Here is a 17,457-nt window from a genome sequence, read left to right as displayed (position 1 = left end):
AGGATAAACAAAGGGGATTGTGGTGCCTGTGTTATCATCAGGTGAGAAATCCCGTGGGATTCAGGAATAAGGATGACCCCGGGATGACTGGAGCTAGGGAGAAATCTGCTGGCTGGCAGGTTGGAACAGGCCCTTAGGGAATGAGTTTTCTCCTCATGTCCTGGCAGGACTCAGATGAGAATTGTCCTGCAGTGAGAACAGGAAAACAAAGTCAGAAATGTTTAAACCCATTGCAGCACCCTGGGTTTAATTTGTGTGCAGCACCTGCCCAGAGTGAAACCCTGATTTAATACTCAGAGCACTTTTAGCTCTGTGTACACAGTGTATAAAGAATGAAACCTGTATTTCATGGAATCATAGACTGAATCCCAGAAGGGTTTGAATTGGAAAGGACCTTAAAGTTCATCTTGTTCCACCTCCTGCCATGGTAAGGGATGCCTTCCATTAGAAGGTTCTGCCTTCCCCTTCCTCTTCCTTTTCCTTTCCCTTCTATTTCTAAGTGTCTGTATGTTTAATACACACGTGAAGCATCCAGAAATTTGAGATTCATCTTCTTACAGACATTAAAAACAGCATCTGGACTCACCTCATCGTTTTCCAACAGACCCATTTTACACGAGTTCAGCTAAAACAGAAACTCAAGTTTCTGCACTCCCAACACTTTGTCCAGCGTGTGCCTGAGCCTGGTGTTAGGTCAGGTATGGTCAGGTGAGGTGGTTTGGAGTCCCCAGCCCTGGAGGTGTCCAAGGACCCTTGGATGTGGCACTCAGTGCTCTGGGCTGGGGGACAAGGTGGGCATCGGGCATGGGGGAGACTTGATGGTCTGGGAGGTGTTTTCCACCCTCAGTGACTCTGGGATCCTGTGAGGTGCCGTGGTGCCATAAATGTCATTTATTAGCAGTGACTCAGAGCCTTGCAGGGAGATCTGAGGGCGGTGGAGTGTGACTGGGGTGTGCTGGAAACTCCGAGTGCTGCTCGTAAACGGGAGCCCGGCGAGCGCCGCCAGGGCTTGATTTGGAAAAAGTAACGTGGTGGGAGCCTTTATGAGGGAGATCAAACGTTTATTGGTCTAGCACCTACCTTTAGGACTGGATTTGGGATGGCTGCAGTCAAAGTGATTAAAGAATAAGCCAGGTGTGCTTTCTGAGGAGGTTTGTCCCACGCCTGGAGCTCAGCGGGGTGGCCATAAAGCTGTGACCCTCTTGGTACTTCCCAGCCAGCTCAGGGGGGCAGACTGTGGGTCCTTGATCCCAGATTTTGGGGAGGAGAACAATTTAAAGCATGTCTGAGATGAGGGAGGGTCAGCTGTGCCCACACTGGGTGACTGGGTGACAATGCTGCTTATATTGAGGCTGCAGGGTTAAAACCCACATGGATGAGGGAGAGATGTTTTTATTTGCTGTAATTCATGTACTTAACCAAGGAGCAGCTGGTGGCTTTGGAGCATCTTAGAATTGTGGAATATCCTGAGCTGGAAGGGACCCACAAGGATCATCCAGTCCAACCCTGCACAGGACAGACCCAAGAGTCCCACCCTGTGCCCCAGAGGATCATCCAAACCCTCCTGGAGCTCTGGCAGCCTTGGGGCTGTGCCCACTGCCCTGGGGATCCTGGGCAGTGCCCAACCAGCCTCTGGGGGAAGAACCTTCCCTGAGATCCAACCTGACCCTGCCCTGGCACAGCTCCAGCCATTCCCTGGCTGCTGTCCCTGGTCCCCCCAGAGCAGAGCTCAGTCCCTGCCCCTCCTCTGCCATTCCCAAGGGAGCTGTAACTGCAGTGAGGTCTCCCCTCAGTCTCCCCTTCTCCAGCTGAACCCTCCAAGTGCCCTCAGCTGCTCCTCAGACAGTTTCCCCTCCGGGCCCTTCCCCATCCTCGCCGTGATTTCCCCTCTTCCCGCAGCTCCTCATTTATATTTCCTGCTCCATAAACACCGGGATGTTCCCGGGTCTGACACCTGCAGTGCTGTGCAATGTGCCTGTGGAGCAGGGAGGATGAGGAGGAGGATGAGGAGGAGAAGGAGGAGGAGGATGAGGAGGAGGATGAGGAGGAGGGAGCGGGGCCGGGCGAGACGCGCGGATGCCTCTGGAATTAGGACACCTTTGGAATTAGGACACGGCAAGGGCAGCTGGTGCCGTCAAGGACAGGATTTCTAGGAAAGGAACAAAGACAGAGGTGTTTGCTCAGCAGCCACATGTGTTCCCTGGAATCCTGATGCCTCGTTCTTGGCTAAGATGTGGAGCCTTGAACGCTCAAAGGCAACGAAAAGAATAATCCTTCAAGGAGGTGACGTGAAAATGTGCCCAAAACAGCAAAAATCGGGGCTGAAGGTGCCTCATTTTAGACATTTAACATTATTTATGTGATGCACACGTGCTCATGTGTCACACATTTATTGAGTCAACCCCGTCACTTGTCCACTCTGATGTCAGGGAGCCTTGGGGACAGTCACACACAGCAGCCCCCCTGTGGGAATTATTTCTGATTATGGCTGGAAAATCGCAGGTTTTTGGGTTTATTTTGGCTCCCCTGCACCTCTTCTGCCGGGCTGGAGTGGTGCCTGCAGCAGTGAGGCCTGTAAATATTTCCCAGTTTGTAACTTGCCTTTAAAAATTCCCTTGGGACGGGAGCTTGGTGTAGGAGAGCCTTTCCTCCTGTTTGCATTTTTAGGTGTCATAAACTTCCAAGTGAATTCCTTCCCCTGTTCCTCAGGTACTTGAGTGCAGAGAAGAGGGATGTGAATAATTTGCATTTCTCAAGAGGTGCTTGGGACTGACCTGCTCCTTCTGGGAGTGCAGAGACCTGGAGTTCCTGGGAGGTGCTGGGCAGGGAGGAGAGCTCAGGGAAAATTAAAAATAGGCTCTGAAGGCTCCAACTTGAGCATCTGATGGTGATTCCTGCCTGCCTTCGAAGCAGAGGAGTTTTGTCTGCAAGGAGGGCTCTGCTGACAGCCATTGGAGACAGAAAACCTGGGCCTGGGCCACGGGCCAGGCTTTTTATCCCTGACTTCATTTATTTTTCTTGGTTTATTCAGCCCTTAATATTATTCCAATGGAGATTTTGTTTCCAGCCCGACATCCCTCAGGGAAGCTTCCATCCAGCCCCGTTTCCTCTGTCCTGGGACCAGACCCTGGTGCCCCTGTGGGGTTGGTTTGCTCTTAGTTTTTATTTGTGTCCGTTTTAAAGGTGTCACTGGGTTTTATTCTGGGTTTTGGGGGGGTTTCATGCACATGTTTGTGTGCTGATGGTGGTTGGATTTTGCTGTGTGTGGGTTTTTTTGTGGGTGCTTTAGTTCAAAGACTTTGCATTTGCAAAAGAAACTCACTCTGAACAAATTCCATGTATTTTTATCCATATGTGTGGGTAGTGGAAGGTGTCCCTGCCCATGGCAGGGGGGTGGAGTGAGATGAGCTTTAAGGTCCCTTCCACCCCAAACCATCCTGGGATTCTATAATTCTGTGATTTTTGTAGGGAAAGGAATTATTTCTATGACAGAAGTGCACGTAGGACAATTTATGATGTTTAAAATGGCAGTTGGGTGAAGTTTAACTGCTGTTTTCACGAGAGCTTTATCCAGCTTTTCCTCAACAGTTTTCTTTGCAGACTTTTGTGACCAGTTCATTGCTTTGGGTTCTGGGGAAGTGAGAAGTCCTCCATGTGAGGGGATGCTGGAGGGATTGTGTTCCACCCACCCTCTGCAAATCCCTCCTGTCATCCTCAGGGATATTATGTAAATCATAGAATCCCAAAATGATTTGGTCTGGAAGGGACCTCGAAGCCCATCCAGTGCCACCCCTGCCATGGGCAGGGACACCTTCCACCAGCCCAGGTTGCTCCAACCTGGCCTTGGACACTTCCAGGGATCCAGGGACAGCCACAGCTTCTCTGGGAAACCTGGGCCAGGGCCTCCCCACCCTCCCATCCAGGAATTCCTTCCCAATATCCTATCTAACCCTGCCCTCTGGCAGTGGGAAGCCATTCCCTGTGTCCTGTCCCTCCATGCCTTGTCCAGCTCTCTTGGGGCTGCCTCTCCTCTGATCCCCAGCCCTGCTTTACTTCCCAGCTGAGATTTGTAGCTGTGGAAGGACCGTGGCCTTTGAGCTGTCCTGTGCAGCTCCTGGATCCAGGGATTCTGCAGCTCTTGGATCCAGGGATTCTGCAGTGCCCAGCTGGCAGATGGGGTTTGGCAGCTGCTGCTCGGAGCCGCCGCCCTTAATTTGAATTTTCCTTCCCAGCAGATGATTGATGGGCAGCAGTGCAGTTCCACAGGTAACATATGCTCCTGTTTCCAGAGGGTTTGTGGGGAACAATGTCATGAGGGGATGGGATCCTCTGATTTACAGGAAAGGAGGTTTTTTTTAATGAGGTCTGGGTAAAAGTTCAAGAGAGAAACCGAAACCCATCAGCATGTTCAGGATAATTGTAGGGATGCTTTGACTTCACCCCTCTGTAGTGCTGTGAGCCAGCACAGGGGTGGAAAAGATGGGAAAACTGCTGGAACCCTTTTTGTGTGTGCCTTCCCCCCTTTCCCTGCCCTGCAGCACATCCAGTGCTGTGGTGGGATGCTCTGGAGTGAGGACCCTTCTCACCCTGGAATCACAGGGATTGACCACAACCTCTGCCCAGCCTTTGGAATATACATCCTGGTTCTTTGGAAGCCACTTGCTCAGACATTTCACTAAAAGGGCTTTAATTTTGTATTTTGTGGTTGGCCTTATCACCAGCCAGTGCCTTTGAGTGATTGAATAAAGCCCCGGGCCTTGCCCAGAGCAATATTCCAGCTGGGTGAGTCAGGGCTGAGCTGGGCTTTGAAGCTTTTGTAGCATGCAGCTATTTTTCAGTGGTGAATTAATGAGGTTTCAGCTTGTCCAAAAACGTGAAGCCATTAGGCTGAGTCTGTATTTTTGAAAGGAACAAACAGCTCCGTGGTCTCAGCAGCCCTTGGTCCCTAAAACCTTCCAGAGGTTTCCCGGATGGAGTTGTCTTGGCTGTCCCAGTGAGTCCCTACTCACTGTGTGAGGTGAAAGGGTTTTAAAATCGTAGAATCAGAGAGTCCTAAAGGTTGGAAAAGCCCTCTGAGATCACCAAGTCCAACTTTTCCCCCGGCACTGCCAAGGCCACCACTGACCATGTCCCCAAGTGCCACATCCACAGGGCTTTGAAATCCCTCCAGGGATGGGGACTCCAGTGCCCCGGGCAGCCCTTTTGATGCCTGACCACCCTTTCCATGAAGAAATTGTCCCTAATATCCAGTCTGTGCCATCACTAACCCGGGACTCAAGGAATGAGCACGAGGGGAACGCCGAGATTCCGACAGCTCCGTGTGCAGCCGCCTTAATTGTCTCCATGTCGGTGCTTTCATCTGTACATGTGTTTCTGGAGTGGGGATTAACCTCCCTGAAGAGCTTTGAAGTGAAATGCTAATTTATTACAAATATGCAAATGTGGGTGCTGATCAAAGGGAGCAGCACGTGGGAGCCAGGCTGGAGATGCTCGGAGGAGCTGTGGAGAACCACACTGGTGGTGAAATGTGGACACCTGAGTGTCAGCCTGGCACGTGGACATTGTCCACTGTGGCCATGTGGGGCAGGAACCCCTTGGTTGTCTCCCGGGAGCATCCTGGCCTGGCTCAGGAACAGTGTGGCCAACAGGTCCAGGGAAGTGATTCTTGCCCTGGACTCAGCACTGGTGAGGCCACCCCTGGAGTGCTGTGTCCAGCTCTGGGCCCTCAGCTCAGGAAGGACATTGAGGTCCTGGAGCAGGTCCAGAGAAGAGCAACGAGGCTGGGGAAGGGACTGGAGCACAAGTGCTGTGAGGAGAGGCTGAGGGAGCTGGGGCTGTTCAGCCTGGAGAAGAGGAGGCTCAGGGGAGACCTCCTCACTCTCTGCAACTCCCTGACAGGAGGGGGGAGCCAGGGGGGGGGTTGGTCTCTTTTCCCAGGCAACTCTCAGCAAGACAAGAGGGCTCAGGGTCTGCAGCTGTGCCAGGGGAGGTTTAGGTTGGAGATGAGGAAGAATTTCTTTCCAGAGAGGGTGCTCAGCCCTTGGAATGGGCTGCCCAGGGAAGTGGTGGATTCTCCATCCCTGGAGGTGTTTAAGAACAGACTGGATGTGGCATCAGTGCCATGGGCTGGGAACCACGGCGGGGTTGGATCAAGGGTTGGACTTGATGATCTTGGAGGTCCCTTCCAACCCAGCTGATTCTCTGATTCTGTGATTCTGTGATTCTGTGATCTCCAGGCCGTGCTCCATCAGGATTCGGGGCTGACGTGCTACCGGGGCCGGTTGTCTGTAAACACCCAGGAGGTGCTGACCCCCCCCAGGAGGTGTTTACCCTTCCCTGCCACTGGATTTCTGGATGATTTAGTCCTTCCTGAGCTGGGGAACCGCAGGTCCTCACAGCAGTTTCCTGCATCCCAGCTTTCCCCTTCAGTGTGCCAAGTGGATGTTCCTGGATGTTCCACCCCACCAAGTTGTACGTGGGGAATCGTGGATCCGGGGTTCCTTTGCCTTGTTTTTCCCAAGGATAAGCTCCACATGAGTGTCCCCACCACAGCCCTGGGCCGTGATGTGCCCCCTGAGTGGAGACACTGCACCCCCAGCAGGTCCCACCACGCTGAAGAGGCTTCTCCTGCTCTTCCCTGCGGATCTGGGGCGTGTGCAGGAGGAGAAGGGCCTCGTGCAGCCAGAGCGTTGGTATTTTTAGATCAAAGACCAGTTTAATAATAATAAAAAAAAACAAAACAGAGGAGAAGAAGGAGGATTAGAACAATAAGTACATTTAATTTTAGCCTAGCTTGGATTCCTCAGAAAGTCAACGAACTTTGGGATCGCTTCAGTCGCCTCTGGCTTCCCTAAATAAACACACCGTGGCAGGACCGAGCAGTTAAGTAGCATAGAAAATTGCAAAAAGTTACATTTTAATATTGGAGGAGAATATTAAGGGCTGTTTTATGGGCCAGGTCCTGGAATTCAATTTTAATGCTGTGCAGAAGTATGGGAGGTTGTTTTTGTAGGCAGCTGCTGGAGTTACAAAGAGGGTTTTTTTCCGTGTCTCCCTTGCAGGAAGGGTCAGAGTTAGGGCAGGGTGAGGGACCTTCTCCAGCAGTGGCAAGTGAGGTGAGTTCGGGGCCAGGTTCTTATGGAATGTTGTGTTTTCTTATGGAATTTTTGTCTGGACAAGAGGAGGATCAGGGGGAACCTCAGTGCTCTCTCCAGCTCCCCGAGAGGAGGTGGAGTGAGGGGGGTCAGGCTATTTTGCTGTGTCTCAAGGGAAAGGATGAGAGGAAATGGCCTCAAGTTGCACCAGGAAAGGTTCAGATCAGAGATTAAATTCTTTTTTCTTGGAGTGAGCTGCCCAGGGAAGTGTGGGGTCGCTGTCTCTGGAGGCATCTGGATGTGGGCCCTGGGGATGTGGTTTAGGGGTGATTATGGTGGAGCTGGGTGATGGTGGGACTAAATGATTTGAAGGTCTCTTCCAACCCTGGTGATTCTGTCATTCTGTGGATTTTGCCCCAGGCTAAACAGACCCGACTGCCACCAACCTCCTGCCCTGGGTGATGTGGTGGGGGTGTGTTTCACCTGGGATGAAGAATTATGGAATCATTGAGGTCGGGAAAGCCCTCCAAGGATCATCAAATCCAACCGTTCCCCAGCACTGCCAAGGTCACCACTAACCCATGTCCCCAGGTGCCACATCCACACCTCAGTGCTGTTAAAAGGCTGTAGGTGTTGCAGATCTTTAGCAGACCTCAGGATAGAAGTGACTGGGGTGAGTGGGATGAGTGAGGAGGTCTCACTTTGTGACACTTCATGGCTCCAAGTCAACACCAAACAGCCCCTTGTCTCCTGCTTGTCCCAGCAGAGGATGAAGTCGAGTAAGTGTGAGATGTTGTCCTCATTGCTCAAGCCTTGAAGGATGAGGAGAGAACCCTGACTTCCTGCTGCACCCTGTGCCTCCTCTTTGGGACGTTCCAAACTGGATTCTTTTCACACCAAATAAATGTAGAGAACACGAAGGAACGTTGACAAACCCAGAAATCACATCTCTGATGACCAAGGGTGGCAGTGTCACTGCCTTTGTGAAAGTCCACGGGCAGATCTGAACTGTCTTATGTTGCTTTTCATTCCCTTTTTAATGTTTTTGGAATTTGGTTGCTTTTGGATCCTGTTTTCTGGGAAGACCGGGAAGTAAACCTGGATCCACTCGGGAGCTGGGGTTTGGTTCTGGGGCTCACTCCAGGCAGGGAAGGGGCTGCTCTGTCCCAGTGTTCTGGAGGTGGGAGGTGTGGATTTGACTTATGGCCCAATTTTGGGTCTCTTTTGTGAGAACTCACTGGATATTAATGAAAGTTAAAAATAGCTCAGGCAGTGCCTTGAAACAGCCCTGTCCATATTGCAGGAAAAATGGGATTGCAGCTCCTGGTGGTGGAGATAAAGCCAGGAGAGCTGTTCTGAAAGGAGGGATTGAGGAGTTTCAGGGATTGAATGAGCTCAGGTTGGGAAATTCCAGGTGAGGACAGCGGGTCCTTGGAGCCTGGAGTGAGGAGCAGAGCTTTGATGTCCCTGTGTAAATCAGAATCTAATTTACCAGGACCAGGGCTATTGTTTTAAAGGAATTAAAGCCTGATCTTTGTGAAGCCAGAAATGACCCAGGTTTGTTTCTCTGTCTCTCTGGTGGTGGTGCAAGGAGGGAATAATCCCAGCGAGAGGGAGGATGGGAGGAGAAAGCGAGCTGGGAATTAGGCTTTAGGAATGTGAGCACCTCTGTTTTCCTGAGGAATGGGAATTACCTTCACCCTCCTAAAGGTGTGTCCTTCCAGATAAGGTTTCCTTGGGATACCTTGATTTCTTTCAAGGTTAACAGTGCCTTTATGGGAGTGGGAAGTTTAACTCTTTGCTGGAAAGGCTTTCAAATTCCCCTTCCTGCAGCTCTGACAGTGGTGTCTGACTCACCTTTCCTTGCCACCTTTGCTGCCCTCCCAGCACCTGGAGCTGTGCAGGGCTGGCTTTTTCCATCACCATCCAGGGGGTGGTGGAAACATCTCACATTTTAGGGCTTCATGTGCTCTTAGTAAGGCTCACAAGGCTGTTCCTGGGAACAAATGGATCAGAAGGATTCTGTCGTGTTGGTCGCCAGCTCATTAATGTCACGTTTCATTAATAAAAGGGTTGTAGACTTAAAGACGATACAATCAATCAGAGCAACAGCCTGATGCTATTAATTAATAATGCTTTTGAGTCAGTCAGGTTGCTGCTTCACTCATTTTCCAAAACATTGAGCCTTTTAATTGTCATTAAAGCGAGGAAGAAGTTGGGAAAAGCCCAGCTCAGTCTTCCCACCACCGGAGCTGGTGCCGGCGTGACCCGGTCTGCAGGTCCCACCTGGAGGCACGTGCTGGTCCTTCCCTTTCCACTCGGGTGCTTTGTGCCCTGGGACAGCTGGGATAGCATTGTCCCATTTTCCCTGGGTCAGGAAGGAGCAGGAGCACTTTGCCCCCGAGGCCTGGGGCCACCAAGCGTGGCCACCACCAGCTCCCAGCGCCCCTTTTCCATGGAAGGGAACATCATGACCATCCCCAGGGGGCATTTTTGAGGTCAGGGGCGAAGTGGTGGTGCCCAGTTCTTGCAGATCAGTCCATAAAATTAGATTTTTAGTGCCAAAAGCTGGAATTAGAGACGGTGCCAGCTTGGAAAGAGCCGGGCTTTGTTTCATAGGCTAAAAACACATATATTTCCTTGATGTGCTCTTGGTTTTATTTTTAACTCTTGAGCAATTTAATGTTTTGTAGCCCTGCTAGTATTTCCCCCAGTTTTCCATCTGCTGCCGTGATTAATTGAAGTTTTAGCTTTCTATTGCCAGCCCAGAGCACACGGAATGGAAACCTCACCTATATTATTTGGCACGGCCCAGCAGACATGAATAACTTCGGAATTCGGGGGGAAAAGAGGAGTTCTGTGTTTTTGGAGCCGAAGTGGGGTTGGAAAGCAGCCCTTGCAGACAGCAGGATGCTGTGGAGGATCAGGCAGGAGTTCCCCTGGGTGCAGAGCCCTGGGCTGGTGTTGGTGGGTGTTTCTGAGGGGTCGGAAGCCGCGGCGGAGCAGCGAGTTCCTCGGAGACAGCCAGGCAGGATGATGTGCCAGAGCTTGGCTCTTTGGCTTCTTTCCCCCCTCCTCAGTCCTAGAAGCACTGTGAGGTAGTGGAAATTTGGAGTGTGGTGGGGAAGGCGGGCCTGGTTCCCTCAGGCTGCGGGAGGGAGGAGCGGAGCAGAGCCTCGGGGCTCACCTGGGCACGGGGGCTCGGCCAGCGGGAAAAGAGTGGGGCCAAAAATGGGTATTTCTGCTCTGGATCATGTTTGGTGTGAGCCACACTAGGGTGTGTGTCCGGCATTCCCAGGGCCAGCTGGGAATGAGGGAGGGGATGGCAATGAGGATGGGGATGAGGAGGGAATGGGGATGGGAATGGGGATGAAGAGCAGTGGGTGCAACACAGTGGGGCAGCTTCAGCTGCAGAAGTGGGTTTGCAAGGAATCCCTAATGGAAGCTGAGTATCCAATATAAAGGTACAGCTTTTCCTGAGCTGATGGAATTCTGCTGTGCTGGCAAAGGGTCTCCAGCTGTGCAAGTGTTGGTGGTGGCACAGGGGACCCGTGGGGACACAGGCAGGAGAGGAGGGAGTGGGGCCGTCCCTTCTGCCAGCAGTTGGGATTGTTTCAAGGGGGATAATTCCACTCTCAGAAGCCTTCAAAACTCTTAATTGGGTAAAGATGGAAATAGAAACCACAGGTCACAGGCCTGTAGTTAACTGGAAACTCTGGGATGTGTGAAGGCCACAGTCCTGAGGGCTGGAAGTGGCCGGGAGACGTTTGTGAGTCATTGCACCGAAACACTGAGAACAAGAAACCCAGACACCGAGTCATCTGCTTGGGTATGAGTGGAGTCCAAGCTGCTGGAGCTGGGGAGGCAGAGCTGGCCAGTCCAGGAGCCTTCCTTGCCATGGATCCTGCTGGAACAGCCGGAGTTACGCAATGAGCAGCAGCACACTTGGATTTCAGGAAGCCCGTTGGTGCAGGGCCACGCAGAGATGGAAAGAAAATATATTGCTTCCCATTTAAGTAAAAATATCACAGCTTAGGAACTAGTTTTCCAGCAGGGAGTGGTTGTTAAGAGTAAGACCGGCTGAAGAACAGTGTTGGTGCAGGTTTGAGGGAAGGGATGATGTAGAATCAGGGAGTCATGGGATATCCTGAGCTGGGAGGGACCCACAAGGACCATCCAGACCAGCTCCTGGCCCTGCACAGACACCCCAACAATCCCACCCTGCAGGGACTCTGGGGTGACCTGGGTCCTGTCCATAGGGTGGTCAGGGACTTGAACACAGGCAGGTGTCAAAAGGGCTTTAAATCCCTCACTGAGCAGTGAGTAGGTGCAAATCACCCACTGGGGTTTGAACCTGGCTGCACAAACAGTTCATAAATACTTCAGGAGGGATTTTCCCTGCTGGAGAGGGCAGGGGGGTCTGACCTGAGCCCCAGTGGTACCTGAGGTGGAGAGAAGGAGTCCCCGGAGCAGAGTGAGCTCACATGGATTCATTTTGGGATGAGATCACTGGGACCTGCTGCCTGGCTCTTGTTTGCCCTGTTCCAGGCTCTCAGCCCTGCTGAACTCCTGCCATGCCTGGGTTGTGCAGGGGTTTCCAGGCAGGTTTCTTGTCCCAGTGCCAGCCTGGTGCCTAAGCTGATTAGTTCTAAGGAGATCAGAGCTTGACAAAGGGGAGGTACTGCAGGTAAACAGGGAAGCTTTTCCTACAGCTGAGCTCCAGTGGAGCTATGAAACATGTTTGCATCCTCAGAGGTGAGGAATGAGGGAAGAACCCCCAGGAAAAATACCGAGGAGTGCATTGAATGATAAGTAGAACTGATAAGGAGCCTGGTGAGAGACTGAGAGGAGAATCAGGCACAGATACCATCAGAGCCTGTAAATACTGTCAACATGACAGCAGAGATGAGCAAAAGGAAGAGTATTTGTTATCTGATGGAGAGCAAGCTTTAGGAAGAGCAGGGATCACAGCAGCAGGCGTGGGGGGATCCCTGGGATCAGGTGGAGGGGATCCCTGGGAGCAGGTGACACTCCAGCCGGGATGGAGAGAGGGCAGAGGAGAAAACACAATGTGCAGGTGGCAGGATGGGCTGGGGACCCTCGCTGTCCTCACCCCCTCGGTGCTCCTGAGTGGAGCAGGAGGTACAAGTGCACTGGAGGGGTCCCTCGGGGTCCCCAGTATTCCCAGAAATAGGAGTTTGCTGTCACTTGGAACTTGTGGATGGTGTCACTGGTGGCAGGTGGTGGCTGCACCCCAGCAGTGCTCCTGGGGGTGCCCTGGGGTGAGGTGCTGAGCCTCCTCCAGGTTGGAGAAGGCAGATGCCACGTGTGCTCCTGGATCACACCGAAACAGGAAACCCAGGGAGAGGGAAAGCTGGACCAGCAGCTGGGAGGGAGCTGGATCAGGGCAGCACTGCTGCCCCCAGGGCTGGGCTGGGAGTGGGGGGACCCTCAGCTGAGGTGGGAAAACCCTGGGAAGTGTAGGAGAAGGTCAGACCCAACCACTGGGATTTGAGCAGGGAAAACCTCGGACCCAGACCCTGCTGGGAATCTTTGCCATGGATGGCCATGGATTCCCTCTCAGCAATCCCTCATCCCCCAGGGCTCTCCTGGCTGTTGTGGTGCCCAGCAGTGTGGTCAGCACTACACAAACCACTTCCTGGCACAGGGATCCCTTGGCACCCGCAGTCCTGCCAGGGGTTTATTGAAATCCTGATTTTCCAGGTGCCATTGAGCAGCCTGGGATGTCTGACCCTGGCAGCTGCTCTTGGTGGGGTTGGTGGCAGCTCAGACTGTCCACATCCCTCCTCTTCCCTTCCCTGGGATGGGGTTTGTGTGAGGAAACAGGAGGTCTGGGCTCCGGGGTGTAGCAGAGTGTGGATCTGGGGTGGTCCTGAGGATCCTCTTGTGATAAAGCTGTGGGGCTGCCCTTGGCACAGCTTGGGAAGGGGGGTGATCCTGGAGGTGCCAAGCCATGGATTTATTGATTCCTGCTGCACCACACACACAGGGACCAGCTGGCTCTTCCTCATGCCCTGGGAGCAGTCCTGGCTGGACTGTGCTCCTCAGGGGTTAACTGGGCATGGCTGGGGCCAGTCTGGGAATTTAAACTGGAGCCCAAAAAGTGCTGGAGACCATGAGGTGCTGGATACCAAGAGGTGCTCAGCGGGTTTTCCACCCAAGCACTTGCCCCTGCTCCTCCCATAGGGATCCTCTCCAGCCCTGGTGCTTGCATTCCTGGTTTGCATTCCCCGGTTCTCCAGGAGCACAGGTGTGGAAAGCTGCCTTGGGAGCCAGTGGCCAGCCTGTGCCGCCCTTCCCTGGAGAAGTGCCCCTGGAAGGGTGGAAGGGGATCTGTGCTGACATCAAAGGAGCCAGCAAACCGTGATAGGCATCACCTAATTGCTGCCTCTCCCCTTCCTCCTGACTCTGGGCCTTCCCAGGCTGGGATTGTTATCTCGGGGGGGTTGGGCAGCAGCAGTCCCACCCCTGGGATCTCTGGTACCCAGATAAGGTGCAGGTGGTGACGTTTAACAACCTGAAGAGTTGCTGGAATAAAATGAAATGGCATTTCATGGTCTGGTTGGGAGAGAGGTGGCTTTGTGCAGCCCCCAGCCTGCAGGGCAGAGTGTGTGTCCCTTAGGAGTGTGCTCAGGGGAAGGGAAGGATGTTTGGAGCACCCCAGGGACCCTTCTGGGGTGGGAGGTGGCTCCTGTGCTGTGGCAGCTCAGGGAATTCCTGTCCTTTCTGCTGGATGGAGGTGGCTGGTCATAGAATCCCAGGATGGTTTGGGTTGGGAGGGACCTTAAAGCCCATCTTGTTCCAACCCCCTGCCATGGGCAGGGACACCTTCCACCAGCCCAGGTTGCTCAGATCTCCATCCAACCTGGCCTTGGACACTTCCAGGGATGGGGGCAACCACAGTTTCTCTGGGCAACCTGTGCCAGGGCCTCCCCACCCTCACAGGGAAGAAATTTTTCCTAAAAAAAAAGGCAACTGGAGCTCAGGAGAGGTCCTGGGTCTCTCACCTCGCATGGCCCCGCACCCAGCCCTGCCCCCGGGTGCCCCGTGATTCACTGGTGCTTTTGGGGCCAAAACCAACATCCAGAAGGAGATTTTTCTGAGTAACTCTGTCACCAGGAGCTCACAGGAACCAATTTCCCCAACCGCAGCCCCGCTGCCGTGGTTTGCTCCGGCCTTTCCCTGCCCGCCGGTCCCTGACGGGTGTTTTTTTCCCTCTCCCCACAGAATTCCATGAACCTGCCTCCCGACAAGGCCCGGCTCCTGCGGCAGTACGACAACGAGAAGAAGTGGGAGCTCATCTGTGACCAGGTGAGGGGGCTCTGGGGGGATTTTGGGAGCTGTTTTCACTGAGAGCAACAGCCTGCTTCCTCGGAGCATCCCCGGGCTGAGAAGGGAGGACCAGCGTTGAGGAGTTTAAACACTCATTTCTTTGGCCTTACACTCTGCTTTTGGTCATAATAATTCCTTTCTTTTTGCCCCTCTGATGTTACAGTCGCCCTGTGTGTCCTCTGGGTGCCCAGTGCTGCTGATTTTGCCCCTGCAGTCACCTCTCAGTCTGGTCTGTCCTGACCTGTGTCGTGAGCAAATTCTCTCAATCCAGGGAATATTTGGGTCCCCACATCCCGAGCATTGTCCCTGCCAGCAGTAGCTGTCACCTTGAGGCACAGGAGGCTGGTGATGCAGCCTGAACTCCTGTTCACCTCCAGAGGCTGGAGACAGCCTGGGATTAGGCAGCGACAGATGCTGAGGCATCTCTGGGTGGGAGCTGGGCAGGCCTGGCAGGGCACACAGCAATTAACAGGTTGGCTCTGCCACGGGGCATCAACAGAAGGGGCATTGCTGGGGAAAACGGAGTGGGAAAAAGGTGGGATGTGCATTTGGGAGCCAGCAGCAAAGTCGGGATCTGCCGGGAAGTGCAGCGGGGAAGGGCTGAGGGAAATAATTGATCCAGGGCTGGGAAAGGAGGGTGGTTCATTGGGATATAAAACACAGGAATACCAGGGTGGGAGTTTGGCAGGAGTCACGCTGGGAGGTCAGGAATATTTGGATAAATACATTTATGGGACATTTCCTATTTAGCTGAGACAGTGGTGGAGCCTCTGATAAAACTGTAGAATCCCAGGATGGTTTGGGTGGGAAGGGACCTTAAAACCCATCCAGTTCCACCCCCTGCCATGGGCAGGGACACCTTCCACCAGCCCAGGTTGCTCCAAGCCCCGTCCAACCTGGCCTTGGACACTTCCAGGGATCCAGGGGCAGCCACAGCTTCTCTGCCCAACCTGGGCCAGGGCCTCCCCACCCTCCTAGCCAGGAATTCCTTCCCAATATCCCACCTATCCTTGCCCTCTGGCAGTTTAAAACCATTGTACGGGTACCTTAAAGTAGAGCTGAATAAAGAATTTCTTGCTCTTTTCCCATGAGTTTTCTGTGCAGAGAATGTAAAGCTCAACCTATTTAAAGTTTTGGTTTAGTGAGACACTGAAAAATTGCAGGAACTACTGTGAGTGATTGTGGACTCCCCTGGATCCCTGGAAGTGTCCAAGGCCAGGCTGGACGGGGCTTGGAGCAGCCTGGGCTGGTGGAAGGTGTCCCTGCCCACGGCAGGAGATGAGATGGATGAGCTTTAAGGTCCCTTCCCACCCAAACCAGTCTGGGATTCTGTAATTCCATGGTTTGTGGAGCTCAGGGAAGCGTGAGCTCCGTGCTGGAGTCCCTGTGCTGCCCTTGCTCCGAGCTGGCAGCAGGACAGGCAGAAGCAGTTTGATCCCAGCCTGGATGTGCAAATTCCCACCTCGGAGCTGATCCACCCTGTGCAGCTGCTGCTGATTCACTGCCGAGCTCGGGGATGGGAGGGCTGAGCAGATGGGAAGGAAATCTGCAATCTGGAGTAATTGTGGCTCTCAACAGCTCCTTGCACAACTCCAGTCCACCCCCGGGTTGGGATGAGGCCGCTTCCCATCGCCTGGAGAGGCAGGGAAGCGGCACAGGGCTGATGGAACCAGCACTGCCAGGAGGAGGAGGAGGAGGAGGAGGAGAGGTGACCATGTGCCACCCTTCCCATGTCCAACCATCCAGGGGGACGCTCCTGGGCAGAGAGGGGCTCTCTGGGATCACTGCCAGCCCCTCTAAATCAGATCATCCTGAGCAGGTGTTGGGAAAAGCACGGAAAGGCAGCACATGGGGTGTGAAATATTGATGTGTGTCCCTGGAATTCCGGGGCCAAAAGCACTGCCAGGAACAGGGTTTGTGCACAGTGGCTGAGTTTGGTGTGGGGGCATGTTTCCACTGGTATTTTTTTCTCTTGGTTTCACCCTCCACACCACTTTCACCTGGTTTTGCTTGTAAATGAATGGAACAGCTTGAGGGAAATAACTCTTTCTGTCCTGTGCTGGTTTCCAGCTTGTGTTTGAAAGGAGACAGTGTCCAGAGGTTGATCTGCAGTGATGTTTTCTAAATAGTCTGAAAAGCAGATCCTGGACGTTTGCATGTGGAATACCTTGAGAATATTAGAGAGAGTTTGGCCCCCTAAAGGAACTTTCACTTTTGCAAAAGTGGGATTAACAAGAGTGGGAAGCTACAGGTCTCCTGCTGATGCTAGTAATAATAATAATAATAATAATAATAATAATGATAATCATAATCATAATAATCTGCCATGAGTAGGATTATGTGCTTTGTGGTGAATCACTGTAAGGGTTGCAGGGCTGGTTGTGGAGGACTCATCCCGTGTGGAATTTTGTCTGTAAACCTTGGAAGCATCTCAGCATTGCACTGGTGTCCTCAGAGCTTGCTCCCTACCCCTGCTTAGGGGACAAGGAGGAGGAGAAGAAAGAGCAAAGCCAGGAAACCTGTTGCCCACCCTGGAGAGGGTCAAGGGTGGTCATCTGTGGGGTTGGCATTGGGAAGGATCCAGGCAGGGAAGTTGATGCTGTTTCTTGGTATGGAAAGCCAGGAAATGGGATCCTTGAGGCCTCTGTCCCCAGCTGGGTGCCATGAGGTGTTCCAGAGGGACAGGGATGCGGGAGGGAGGAGGTTGGGAACATCTTCCAAGGTTCTTCATTGCCCTCTAATGGCAAATGGTGGCAGGGGCATCACCACGTCCTCACCTCTGCAGGCATGGGAGGGGTGTGGGGATTGAGGGGCTGGAATGAAAGGCGTGTGGTTCACACCCAGAATATCCCCACTGAGGGGTTTGGAGAAGCTCCCAAAGAAGGTGGTACTGGTTGGTTTGGGGCTGGTTGGTTTGAGGGGTGGTTGGGTTTGAGGGGTGGTTGGGTTTGGGGGCTGGTTGGTTTGGGGCTGGTTGGTTTGGGGGCTGGTTGGTTTGGGGGTGGTTGGT

At 53.1% G+C, this 17,457-nt stretch overlaps 1 protein-coding gene across 7 annotated transcripts in view; it reads left to right on the top strand.

Annotated features, from left to right (window-relative positions):
• FMNL2 (formin like 2) overlaps positions 1 to 17,457 on the top strand; it is a 123,026-nt gene that overhangs the window by 54,357 nt on the left and 51,212 nt on the right. For all 7 annotated transcript variants that reach the window (XM_027695784.1, XM_027695785.1, XM_027695789.1 and 4 more), the window contains exon 2: positions 14,343 to 14,426. In XM_027695784.1, the coding sequence (XP_027551585.1) occupies positions 14,343 to 14,426 (84 nt within the window). The remainder of the gene's footprint in view (positions 1 to 14,342; positions 14,427 to 17,457) is intronic.

The sequence above is a fragment of the Neopelma chrysocephalum genome, unplaced genomic scaffold, assembly GCF_003984885.1.
Source record: "Neopelma chrysocephalum unplaced genomic scaffold, ASM398488v2 Primary Assembly neopelma1_103b, whole genome shotgun sequence".
Taxonomy (NCBI): Eukaryota; Metazoa; Chordata; class Aves; order Passeriformes; family Pipridae; genus Neopelma; species Neopelma chrysocephalum.
Note: the sequence above shows the minus strand (reverse complement) of the source record. Positions and strands in the feature narration are given on the sequence as shown.